This window comes from Austrofundulus limnaeus, unplaced genomic scaffold (assembly GCF_001266775.1).
Source record: "Austrofundulus limnaeus strain Quisiro unplaced genomic scaffold, Austrofundulus_limnaeus-1.0 Scaffold70, whole genome shotgun sequence".
Lineage (NCBI taxonomy): Eukaryota > Metazoa > Chordata > Actinopteri > Cyprinodontiformes > Rivulidae > Austrofundulus > Austrofundulus limnaeus.
The window spans coordinates 1,767-14,735 of NW_013952472.1; the positions used below are offsets into that span (position 1 = coordinate 1,767).

General features: G+C 38.5%; 2 protein-coding genes across 2 annotated transcripts in view; both read right to left on the reverse strand.

Annotated features, from left to right (window-relative positions):
* Window positions 1-672: 672 nt before the first annotated feature.
* cunh6orf120 (chromosome unknown C6orf120 homolog) lies at window positions 673-6,795 on the reverse strand (the record flags this gene model as incomplete). Its single annotated transcript, XM_014010504.1, is given in 2 exon segments — window positions 673-1,454; window positions 6,750-6,795. A coding segment is annotated over 1 exon segment (570 nt). The 3' UTR covers window positions 673-853.
* A 1,582-nt stretch (window positions 6,796-8,377) lies between these two features.
* npepps (aminopeptidase puromycin sensitive) overlaps window positions 8,378-12,969 on the reverse strand; it is a 50,425-nt gene continuing 45,833 nt past the window's right edge. The window contains exon 23 of the mRNA XM_014010505.1: window positions 8,378-10,307. Within this exon, the coding sequence (XP_013865959.1) occupies window positions 10,161-10,307 (147 nt within the window). The 3' untranslated portion in view covers window positions 8,378-10,160. The remainder of the gene's footprint in view (window positions 10,308-12,969) is intronic.

Here is a 12,969-nt window from a genome sequence, read left to right on the forward strand (position 1 = left end):
GTCTTATAACCTTTACCTTTAACATGCTGGTCTTATAGCCTTTACCTTTATTATGCTGGTCTTATAATTTTTACCTTTATTATGCTGGTCTTATAACTTTTACCTTTATTATGCTGGTCTTATAACCTTTACATTTATTATGCTGGTCTTACAACCTTTACCTTTAACATGCTGGTCTTATAACCTTTACCTTTAACATGCTGGTCTTATAGCCTTTACCTTTATTATGCTGGTCTTATAACCTTTACCTTTAACATGCTGGTCTTATAACCTTTACCTTTAACATGCTTGTCTAATTGTCTTTCCACTCTCCTGAGACATCTGTTTCCTTGTCTTACTCTGGTCCACATCATGTCAGCAAACAGCACAGAGAGTATCTGTAGCTCTATATACAGGCCCACTGATTGATTACAACGTTGTAGATACCTGTTAATTAGTTAATTAGAAGTTAATTAAAATTGTTTAATTAGTGGACACAAAAGATTTAACATGACCCTGTGGTCAGATTATTTTCAGGGGTACCATCATTTCTGTCCAAGCCTGTTTTGAGTTTTATTTATTTATTAATTTTAGTTGAAGCATGGCTGAAAATCAAGGTCTGACTTTCATTAGTTCATTTTATAATTTTTTTATTTATCATTAGTTTTGTCAGATTCAAGTTAATTCTGTGACCACTGTGGTTTTTTTCTTTTATTAAACAATTTTGTCCACGTGTATGGCAGATTCCTCCCTGGGGATTCGTACAGGCATTTTCCCTCCTTACAGATTCCAAGAAAAAAAAAATGTATATTTGAATTAATGGTTCATGGCTGACTTTGTCAAATGTAGATTATTCTAAGGAAAGGACTGATTTTCAAAACACAGTTTCAAGAATTATCTTTAAAAGTCCAATCAAAATGGTCCAAAAGATAGACTCCTCTTCCTGAAAGTCATCTTCTGCTGCCAGAGCAGCTTTCCTCCCTTTCCGTTCATCCTCTGATGGGTATGAGCCCTTCTCAAATGGGTCCTGGGCCACGGCCTGATCATAAAACACTCGCATTTCAAACTCACTCTCCTGATGAGAAGGGTGGCCATAAATGCCAATGCCCACAGGCCGTGCAAAGTCCTCTGGAACGACCACCACATCATGGCCGCAGGTGACCGACTGCAGCTTGTAGGTGTCGAAGCTCGGATGAAGGGTTTTATCGGACACATACAGGTCTGCATCCCCCTTGAGGCTCTGCATGTGCAGGACAATTCTGCCGTCGTGGTTGAGGCGCAGGTAGCTGTAGTTCCCGGCCCCGATGTGGCCCTGAACCACATGGAGCAGAACCCACTCTTCAGGGATGCCATCATCATCATCGTCTTCCTCAGAGGGGCTCAGGAAGCTTCTGACCTGCGACACCAAGAGGAGGAGGACCAGTGCTCTGCCGCCCAGCATCATGGTGAAGGCATCTGTCAGTCTGTCAGACAGCCTGAAACACACAACACGATTCAGCTCGGAAGACCTCATTTGGTAATAACAACGCATTATGTAATAATGTAATAAAATCAGGCTTCAAAATGTAATAAACTCACGCTAAAACTGCATTATATAATAATTGACACAAAATGTAATAAATTCACACTAAAACCACATTATGTAATAACTAACACAAAATGTAATAAATTCACACTAAAACCGCATTATGTAATAATTGACACAAAATGTAATAAACTCATGTTAAAACCGCATTATGTAATAACTGACACAAAATGTAATAAACTCACGCTAAAACTGCATTATGTAATAACTGACACAAAATGTAATAAACTCACGCTAAAACCGCATTATGTAATAACTGACACAAAATGTAATAAATTCACACTAAAACCGCATTATGTAATAACTGACACAAAATGTAATAAACTTGTGCTAAAAACCACATTATGTAATAATTGACACAAAATGTAATAAATGCCTTCAACGCATTATGTAATAACATTAAATCCTTTTTGCGGCAATTGTTACAAAATGTGGTGTTGTAATAATCTGGTGCATTATGTAATAAACAATCAAAAACCAGTATTTCTGTTCATACTAAACAATATACTTGTAATAACTGTCATGTTACAAATACTACATAATTAAATCTTTATAACTTTGGTCAATAAACACTGAACTTCTCATCTCTTATTTACATTTTCAGTCAAATTCTTGTGTATATGGATGTATAGAGCAATCTCACTGATTGTTTTCATGTTTATGGAATCTTTCAAAAACTTATTTTCTAATTTATTCAACATGTCAGAGCCTGTAGGACGTTAAAACAATTATTAACATCAAATATCCACTTCCAACCCACTCTAATGCTAGAAACAAGTTCTTCAACCCTCATTTCCTTCTGATACAGAAGCTAACAGTCCACCTGCACCGCCCTCAGCGGCTGATGGTCCACCTGCACCCCACAATCCCACCTGAATTTGATTAATACAGATTATTTAATGAAAATTACAGATTTTTAAGTCTCATTATAGGTTAACGTCTGAAGGGTTTAACATGTATAAAAAACTAACTTTTATATAAATATTGGGAGTTGTCTACAAGGTGGAATAATTTCTGTAACGGATCAGGACAGTAAATCAGAAAATGTAAATAAAAGATGAGAAGTTCTGTGTTTATTGACCAAAGTTATAAAGATTTAATTATGTAGTATTTGTAACATGACAGTTATTACAAGTATATTGATTAGGATGAACAGAAATACTGGTTTTTGATTGTTTATTACATAATGCACCAGATTATTACAACACCACATTTTGTAACAATTGCCGCAAAATGTAGTAAGGTTATTACATAATGCGTTAAAGACTTTTAATTACATTTTGTGTCAATTATTACATAATGCAGTTTTAGTTTGAGTTTATTACATTTTGAAGCCTGATTTTATTACATTATTACATAATGTGTTGTTACAAAATGAGGTCTTACAAGCTAAAAAACTGAAGCAAAATCAAAGGAGTCCAACTCCTGAAACATACAGTCAGTTTACAGTCACCACTCAAAAATATTATTTCATTCTGATTGTGTTCCACACATCCAGGTCATTTCTGTTGATGTATAGTGGAGGTATGCCCATTTGTTTTTATTCAACCAGTTTAAAAAAAAAAACGTGAATGAGGCGACTCTCAGCTGTCGAACAACAAAAGTTGAAGAACTAAAGGAATACCTATTTTACATCTCGTCAGTGTTTAAACAGACTGGATTATTTGACTGTCGTGTCTTTTATCAGAATCAAAACGAAGAAAGTAACAAACTTAAACCAGGTGAAAGAAGACAGTGGAGGAGTGGTGAAGCTTATTTTAAACCTGTTGGACTGTCATTTCTGACATCAGTTTCCTGATATTATTTGACTGCTGTAAAGATACACAACTAACAAATACTAATATCTGTAAACAATAACTAATTATTGTCTTGTGCTTGCTTAGAGCAGGGTCTGCAAACTGTGGCCCTCTTGATCAAAACCAACATGGAAATTATCAATATTTCCATTTATATTAACCACTGTAGGAGAACAACAGTGTTGTATAAAGTACCTCAAAGTGATATTTGAGTAAAAGTACAAAAATCTTATAGTATCTTATAATACTCAATGTTCCACAAAAATGCACTGAGGGCCACAGTGGTCATCAAACTCTAAAACTTAACATGTGAAACTTTAGGTCACCTGCCACTTTAATACACCTGTGCGTTTTATTTCTTATCTATGATACTTTACTCAAATATCTACCCAACATCATCTTACAATAAACATCTTATGGGATCTTTGTCAACCAAGCCACACTTTTCATATTTTTGTTAAGATTTCCATTTATTTTTATTTTACACTGTATGTCCATATTGTGTTAATTTTGTTCTCCAGGGTGATTATACTTTATTTTATTCTACTGTGCTTTACTTCTTTCTTCTCATTTTTTACTTGAARGGTTGCAGCTGTAATAACTAGAGGCGCAACAATACATGTAGTCATGGCCGAAAGTGTTGGCACCCCTGAATTTTTTCCAGAAAATTAAGTATTTCTCCAAGAAAATTATTGCAATTACACATGTTTTGTTATACACATGTTTATTTCCTTTGTGTGTAGTGGAACAACACAAAAAAAGAGGGAAAAAAAAAGGCAAATTTGACTTAATTTTACACAAAATTATCGGCACCTTTTCAAAATTGAGGGTAAAATACTCTGTTTCAAGCTTTGTGATAAGTAACAGGTGTGGGCAATTAAAAAAAAATCACACCTGAAACCAGATAAAAAGGAAAGAAGTTGACTCGATCTTTGCATTGTGTGTCTGTGTGTGCCACACTAAGCATGGAGAACAAAAAGAGGAGAAAAATAACTGTCTGAGGACTTGAGAACCAAAATTGTGGAAAAAATATAAACAATCTCAAGGTTATATGTCCATCTGCAGAGATCTTGATGTTCCTTTGTCCACGGTGAGCAACATAATSAAGAAGTTTACAACCCATGGCACTGGAGCTAACCTCCCTGGACGTGGACGGAGGAGAAAAATTGATTAAAGGTTGTAACGCAGGATAGTCCGGATGGTGGATAAGCAGCCTTAATCAAGTTAAAGAAGTTCAAGCTGTCCTGCAGATGCAGGGTGCTTCAGTGTCAGCTCCAACTATACGTCCACATTTGAATGAAATGAAACACTACGGCAGGAGACCCAGGAGGACCCTACTGCTGACACACAGACATAAAGCTAGACTGCAGTTTGACAAAATGTATGTAAGTAAAAATCCTTCTGGGAAAACATCTTGTGGACAGATGAGATCAAGATCAAGCTTTTTGGTAAAGCACATCATTCTACTGTTTACTGAAAACTAAATGAGACCTACGAAGAAAAGAACACAGTACCTACAGTCAAATATGGTGCAGGTTCAAAGATGTTTTGCTGCCTCTGGAACTGTGTGCAAGGCATCATGAAATCTGAAGATTACCAAAGGATTTTAGGTCACAATGTAGGGCCCAGTGTCAGAGAGCTGGTCGTAGGTCATGGGTCTTCCAGCAGGACAACGACCCCAAACACACTTCAAAATGTCCTGATGCATCTCAGTAATCCAGGTAAAAAATCAAAAGGAAAAAAATAGTATAGGTCTTCTGGACGGGTTCTTCTCTAATGAAACGTTTCGTCTCTCCTCCAAGAGACTTCTTCAGTCTGAGAGTTTCTCTCTCTCTGAGAGAGTTCAAATATGAGAGACTTGGAGCAGTTTGTAAAAGAAGAGTGGTCCAAAACTCCAGCTGAGAGGTGTAAGAAGCTTGTTGATGGTTATAGGAACTGATTGATTTCAGTGATTTTTTTCCAAAGGGTGTGCAACCAAATATTATGTTGAGGGTGCTGATAATTTTGTTTGGCCCATTTTTGGAGTTTTGTGTAAAATTATGTCAAATTTGCCTTTTTTTCCCTCTGTTTTTTGTGTTGTTCCAATACACACAAAGGAAATAAACATGTGTATAACAAAACGTGTAAATGCAATAATTTTTTGGGAGAAATACTTAAATTTCTGGAAAAAATTCAGGGGTGCCAACACTTTCGGGCATGGCCGAAAGTGTTGGCACCCCTGAATTTTTAATAAATCCAGCTAAACTTCCCAGTCAGAATTTAAAACATTGAACAAATTACTGGTGGAGCAATTTAAACTTGTTTGTTTTTTTTACAAATGAACTAAAAACTGCAGATGAGAGTCAAACATTAACAGTAAAATAAAGTGTGTGAGGTGTAGACAGGTGGAAGCTCAGAAACAAGTTCGGCAGGATTTCACGCTGAAATAAACTTTAGCTATGGTCTGGTCTATACGTCACTGTAAGTTATCATTTACTTCTTTTTAAGCACCAACGTGATGCTAATGTGAAGGAAAGACGATCTGCACTGAAAGAAAACACACAGCATGTGTTGCATTTTGGTTTTCATTTGTTGTACTGTACTTGTTGACTGTGTGTAAGTGAACGTGGATGAGACAGCCATCAAACTAAATATTTATTAAAGTTGAACTTGAATAATTAACGACTGCATTTTATTAACAACGTGTTGAGACAAAACACAGGTAGTTTTATAATCTCATCAACCTTTCCACACATTTAAAGTGTTAAATCAGCATTTCTGTCAGTTTATCTCACTACATCAGACACTGTGCAAGTCTTAAAATATTAAACACCACTGTACAATCCCGGCAGGTTACTTAGTTAAAAGAAAAGGGAATAAACTGATTAAAATAATAATGTTAACATTTTGATGGAGACCTGTGGAGCTTTATAACCCACCTTAAAAATAAACCAGCTGGCTTTCTTAGACTCTGACCTCTGACTATTAATTCAGCCCAATTTTAACATTTAACTACAGAAATAAATAAACAAACAAATAATCCACTATTATAACAAGTTTAACGCTTTAACTTTGAAGTTTATAACGAGGTAAACAGAAGTAAATTTGACTCACAGTTAAGCTAACCTGCTAACACGGTAGCTGACCAGCAATTACAAATTATAAACTAAAATAAGTCCAACAACGAATATTGTGTAGTCTCCAATTTAAACTTGTTTGGACAGATTTTATGCTAACAGTGATTAGAGCTAACAGCTAACGTCACATCGTAGCGAACATTTCATGTTTAATTCAGTCATAAAACGTTTAACTTTGCATTAAATTACAAAAAAAGTCAATTACTATAAACCAGACAGTGAAGTTATTAAACGTATTGTTGAGCTGTTTGACACAAAACCGACTTTACTTACACAGCTGCCGTGTTGAAGCAGGCATGTTGTGGATCAGGAAAGTTCACTTCTTCTCTTCATGTCCAGCGGACACTTCAACAGGCCGCACTCCTGCGCCCCCTGCCGGGGAAACACACCTGCATCACTTCAACAGGCCGCACTCCTGCGCCCCCTGCCGGGGAAACACACCTGCATCACTTCAACAGGCCGCACTCCCGCGCCCCCTGCCGGGGAAACACACCTGCATCACTTCAACAGGCCGTACTCCTGCGCCCCCTGCCGGTCGTCCGGGGAAACACACCTGCATCACTTCAACTAACAATAAAAGGATGAGTTCACAGTTATATCTATTTTAATTAAGTAATCTGATTCTGCTGAAAGTACACTGCATTTCTTTAGTTGTACATTTGAAAAAATAAAAATAAAAAGAGAAACCCAATTAAAAGACCCAACAAAACCTCTTCGGTTCCACTTTACAATACGACTCCCCTTATCCGCTTACAGATAGTTTATAGATATTAATCTGTAAACACTCAATAAATCTTTAATAAATGTTTATTATGGATTAATTAATAACGGGAAAGTCACAAAACTGTCCAGTTTCTTGTTAAGTAGTGAGCCAAATCTGTTTGTGTACACATTACTAGGTTTGCAAGCACAATTATGTATTGGAAACACATTTTAAAAATAATATTGTACTATATTACTGAATTATATATATTAAATGTCAAAGGGGGCCTTGTTGTAAAATGTATGACACTAGGTACACTATTTATTAATGACTAATAAACTTGTATAAATGTCATAAAGGAGCCTTATTGTAAAGTGTAAAACAGTTCACTATAAGACTCTGTTATATTATTAGTCATTAATAAATAGTATATTCTTTTACACTTTACAATAAGGCTCCCTTTGATTACTGTGGATATGTATAATGCAGTAATACAGTATAATATATGTAAAATATGTGTTTTCAATAAATTATTGTGGTTACAAGGTAGTAAATGAGTCTGAAATGTTTAATAAGCACCTGTACATGAACAGATTTGGCTCACTATTTGGCAAAAAACTGGACAATTGTCTCTTTCCCTTCTTTAATTAATGAATAATAAACACTTATGATTTATAAAGTCTTTACAGATGAATTATTAACCTATCTATAAACTATTTACTAGCCATCTATGGGGAGCCTTATTGTTAAGTGGWACCACCTCTTCTAAAGCAGCTTTATATTAATACTGAGTGCTGCATAAAATATTAAATATAATTTTCATTTTACAGGCTTTGCACTTTCTTTCCCCTGAATTGAGCTCTATATAATATGAAGCTTTATTTTGTTAAAGAAATCAAGCCTTGTGGTTGTTGGCATTTTAAAACGGTCCAGAACAGATCATTACAGGGCTTTATAACAATTCTGTGCACCAATCCAGTCAGAAAGTCACGTAGCAAGAACTGAGGCATTTCAAATGTGATCTGGAAAATATTGTGTTCTCTACTTCTTTCTGACAAAACGGCTCCTGGTGACGTGAAATATAAAACTGTTAAGATCAGTGTTTTACGTGGTATTTAATCACAGTTTATCTCAGTCACTCATCAGTTCAGTAAATGCAGACTTGTTCCCAGCTCAGACCAGTTAGAGAACAGCACAGTGGGAAGACTTTAAACACCTGAGAAATGGCCGGTGGGGAAACACGCCATTATCATCAAGCGTTACTTTATTAGATTGTATTTACAATTGCCTTAGCAACACTCGTCAACGCTGTTCAAGATGACAGCTTCTGCCTTTTTAAATCCACACACACCCCACATGGTTGAGACAAAAAACACACAAAACCATCTCTGAACAAGCTGCCACATCTTTTCCTACAGCCTCTTCATGAAATCAAGCCTTTATTGGACCTTCCCTCTGCGATCACGTCAATCATGTTACTTCTTTAGCTGAGGTGTTGCTAGAATCATTTTTAGTCCAGTTTCACTTTGTGCACACGAGCATGACAATCTCATATGAATTACAGGTTTGTCTAGATGATTGTTTATTCTTCTGCTAAGCTTCAAGCATGTACGTATTTCACATCATTTCTTCTGAAAATACTTTTTCTGTAGTTTTTTTAATGCAACTTTGGAGAAAAAAAAGAATTATGTTTCTAAAAACCAGGACAAATTTTTTTATATTTCAAATTAATAAACTCGTCCAGGTCTGCATATTTTGTCACGTTCGATACGATTCTCAAAATTATCTCCAAATCAGTGTTGATTATTTTTTTTACAAACCAATCGACCACTTTAAGGCCTCCGAATTCGACATGTGTCCCATCCTGAGAGTCCGGGCCGAGCCACAGCTTGAAGTGGACTTTCTGGTGCTTCTCATTCTGAAGTGAGCCGTGTCGTCAGCTCCTCTCTCAACAAAACATTCCTTCAACACTTAAAACACTCAGAGCATCTGAAGTGATAAAAGCCTCCTGAACAGATTAAATACGTCATGGTTCAAACGGAGCTCAGATGGGCTTTAGGTGGGTGAAGGGAGGATGGAAATACTTTATTATCAGGTTTTGTTTTGTAGAATCAGTAAAAATATGTTTGCAGTTAAGAGTTTAGAATATAGTACCATGCTTGTGCTGCTCGTGTCGTCCTAACCGTTTTCACCATCACTGTTGAAAACGACAGTCCTCACTAGTATCATTAATCCCAGTCTGCACAGGCACCCCGTGTGTTCACCCAATCACAGTGTCCGAAAGAGAAAAATAACGAGATTGTTTTGGTGTGTGTGTGTTCTTGTTTCTGCTACAGACTGAGGACCACTTGCAAAATAGTTATGATCAAAGTGAGGTTTTTGATGTAAAGTGAGGACTTTACTGGTCCTCATTTTTTTGCAGCTCTATGAGTCAGGTTTAGATGTATGGTTCAGGTTAGGAGGAATAAACTAGTAATGGTTAATTTTGGTGAAAATGTCTGGGTTAGACATAAATACAGTTACAAACATGAATGAAGTCAAAACAAAGTCCTCAGTTTGACTTTACAAGGAAGCTGGTATTCCCTACGCTGTGGGTCAGAGGTTAGGTTGGTCTTAGGGTTGGTGGTCGGGGTTAGACTATAGACATTAATGAAAGTTAATGCATATGTATTAATGGATGTGTGCGGGCATGTGATGCAGGGTGAACCAGGTCAGCAGCACAGATGGCTCCTCTGCTGGGGACAAAATGGGGATCAAACATTCTTGGTTTGTCTAAACTGGAATTATCTTTTAAATCTTGTCAAAGTCTTCTGTTAAACTCTCTTCTGTCCTCGGCTTGCTCTTATTCATTTGTACAGTTTGGAGTAATTAAGCCCGCTGTAGATTCACGCTCGTCTCCTCTGTCTGTAGTGAAGATGTTGGGGGTCTGAGGCAGCTGTGATGCTGGGAGGGCTGGAGGAGGAGGTGGCAGGGTGGGGGGCTCAGACGGGGGGGGCTTTGCGATGCAGGAAATACTGGTGGATATCGTCTGCGTCGCGCTTCAGCCAGGTGGCGTTGAGGAGGATGTTCTCACAGCACTGCTGCACCGTGCGCTCTGCAGCTGGCGCCGGGTGACTCTCAAAGAAACTCTGCATGGAGAGAGAGAGAAGAGGAGCTGTTTAACTGGTTACCTGAAAACAACTGAGCAACTCATGGAAACAGTTTACTACAAACAAGATGTTAGGAGTGACACCAACACAAAAACATGATGTTACAAACAGAAACGGTTCCTCCTCCAGTCGGCTGGTTCATTCTGCTGACAGCTAAATGTGCTAAACAACATCAGTAGCTGTGTTTCCACTGCAAATGTGCGCAAAACTTTGTCAATATTCTGTTAATGTTGAAAAAACACAGTTTCACAACTGCGGTGTTTCCATTAAGTAAGAAATGCTATTGAAGTCACACGTGAATARGTTTGTTCTCATGATAAGTCATTACAAACATGGCAGCGATGGATGTAAACACATAGCATGTTGCTACCATGACACTAGCACTCATCATCAGAGGAGACGTCGGCGTCTTTTATCGAGGCTTTCCAGAGACAAGTCCCTACTTGGGAGCGGCTACGTATGCTGTGTTTTTGGGAAATTGTAGTCGGTGAGTTTACTATTTTATACTACTTCTGTGATATTACTACTACTTCTACTTCCTGTTATATTACTACTACTTCTACTTCCTGTTATCTTCTTCATCATCGTCTTTTTCACCAGTAGAAACAGCCGGTTGTTGATCACGTGACTCCTGTGATGCGAAAAGTGTTTCCATTGCAGTTTTGCGAAAAATACCAATTTCGATACGGCCGAAAAACCACCTCATCCTAGCGCAAAAACATTTTGTCGAAAAACGTAATTTTTTTTCGAAATTGACGTGTTTCCATTGAGCAAATTTATTTTCGAAATTCTAATTTGCACATTTTCATGGTGAATGGAAACACAGCTAATGAGGCACTTCGCAGAGCTACAACTGTTCTCAGAAGTGCAGTGTCGTTGCTTTGAACGCTTTTCACAAAACTTATGAAGCTACTTTCCTGTCAAAATAATCAGAGTACAAGTGGGTTACTCAACAGAGCTGTATAGTCTTCCACAGGAGATGATGGCATCATCCAGGTAAATCTAAATGTCAAGGTATAAAACTGATGATCAATAACAAACTGATCCCAGTTCCAACCTGAACTCCAGCAGATTCAATCAGAAAAGTGAGGGCCGCTGCTAAACAGGGAACAAAACGTACCAAGTGGGTAAAGAAATAATGTGCGGGGGCAAGAACACAATCATGTAAGCTGTGAATATGAAAACAGTCCATCACTACCTGTGTGCTTACTGCAGAGCCAACAGGTCCACGCAGGACACCCACACATCTCAGCTCCTCCTGGGGGATGGCAGTGTGTTCCCAGACCAGAGAGGACACACAAGCCTGAGGCCAGTTCTGAGTCAGCCCTGGGATCCCCTCCCAGTGTCATGAGCCCAGAAAACATTCCTATCAGAGGTCTGGACCATCTCAGCTGATCCTCAGAGATCCAAACCTCAGTCCTGATCCATAGCTCATGACCAGAGGTGACTGTTCTTTAAGACAACACCGCCRGGCTAACAGTCTATTCTGGGTGGACTTCCCCTGGCAGAAGTCACAGACGGAGACGTTCTCTGACCGTGTTCAAATACGTTCTCAGAGAACATCAGAGTGGGATTAAAAGAAGACAAAAACACAACTGCTCTGACGTGCTGCTGTCACTCAACCTGCTGAGTCTTGTCCTTATTATATTACAGAGAACAAAATGAACAATCATGATTTAAATGGTTAAGTTTACAAATAATCCGAGTCTTTTGGTTGTATCCAGGTGTTGGATCATTTTAGCTGGTATTTATGCCAATAAACTTTGTTTCCTCTTCTGCACATATATGAAGTGGAACTCACGGGGCTTGAAGGAAGAAAAGAAAAAAGCACAGCAAGTTTATATCTGGTGTTTTGATTTAAGAAATCCACAGCTGGGTGGTTGCCAAAGCTGTCAGTCAGAAATACACCGGCCCACCTTCTTGCTTGGAAGGACAGCAAGACAGTGCCTCTGTCCCCCCTCTGCACTTCTGTGTGTCTTCTGAACGGACAGAGGTGGTCAGAACCTGCATCAATAACGGTACAGAGTCTTCTGAATAAGCCTACAATGTGAACAGACTCAGCACTTTCTTCACCACGATCGACTGAAGCAACGCCCTCAGCAAAGAAGAAAAGACCCTGATATCCATCATTCAGCCTGAAGCTAAAACTCTTCACTGACCGCACCTGCAGGGAGCACTGCACTGTTTTTCTTGTAGAATAGGCCAGCATTTTCAAGAACTGGTCATTCAAAACACAGACAGGCGGTTCGTTGGTCACAAAGGTTCAGGAGTTCAGTGAGACTCATTTCCCACAATTCTGAGTCAGTACCACTCAAAATACTTGTTTATCTGTTACACAGTGACATTCTACTCAGTCATCAAAACAAAATCGCTGCAGTAAACAAACTGAAGCAGAGAGATGAAGAGTCTGTCCCTCAGCTGCTGCAACTCCAGCCAACGACCTCAACACTTCGTCGACACTCCACGACGTGCGCGACACTCCACGACGTGCGCGACACTCCACGTGTCGAGATTGACACTCCACGACGTGCGGGACACTCCACATGTCGAGATCGACACTCCACGACGAGCGACATTCCACGACGAGCGACATTCCACGACGTGCGCGACACTCCACGTGTCGAGATTGACACTCCACGAC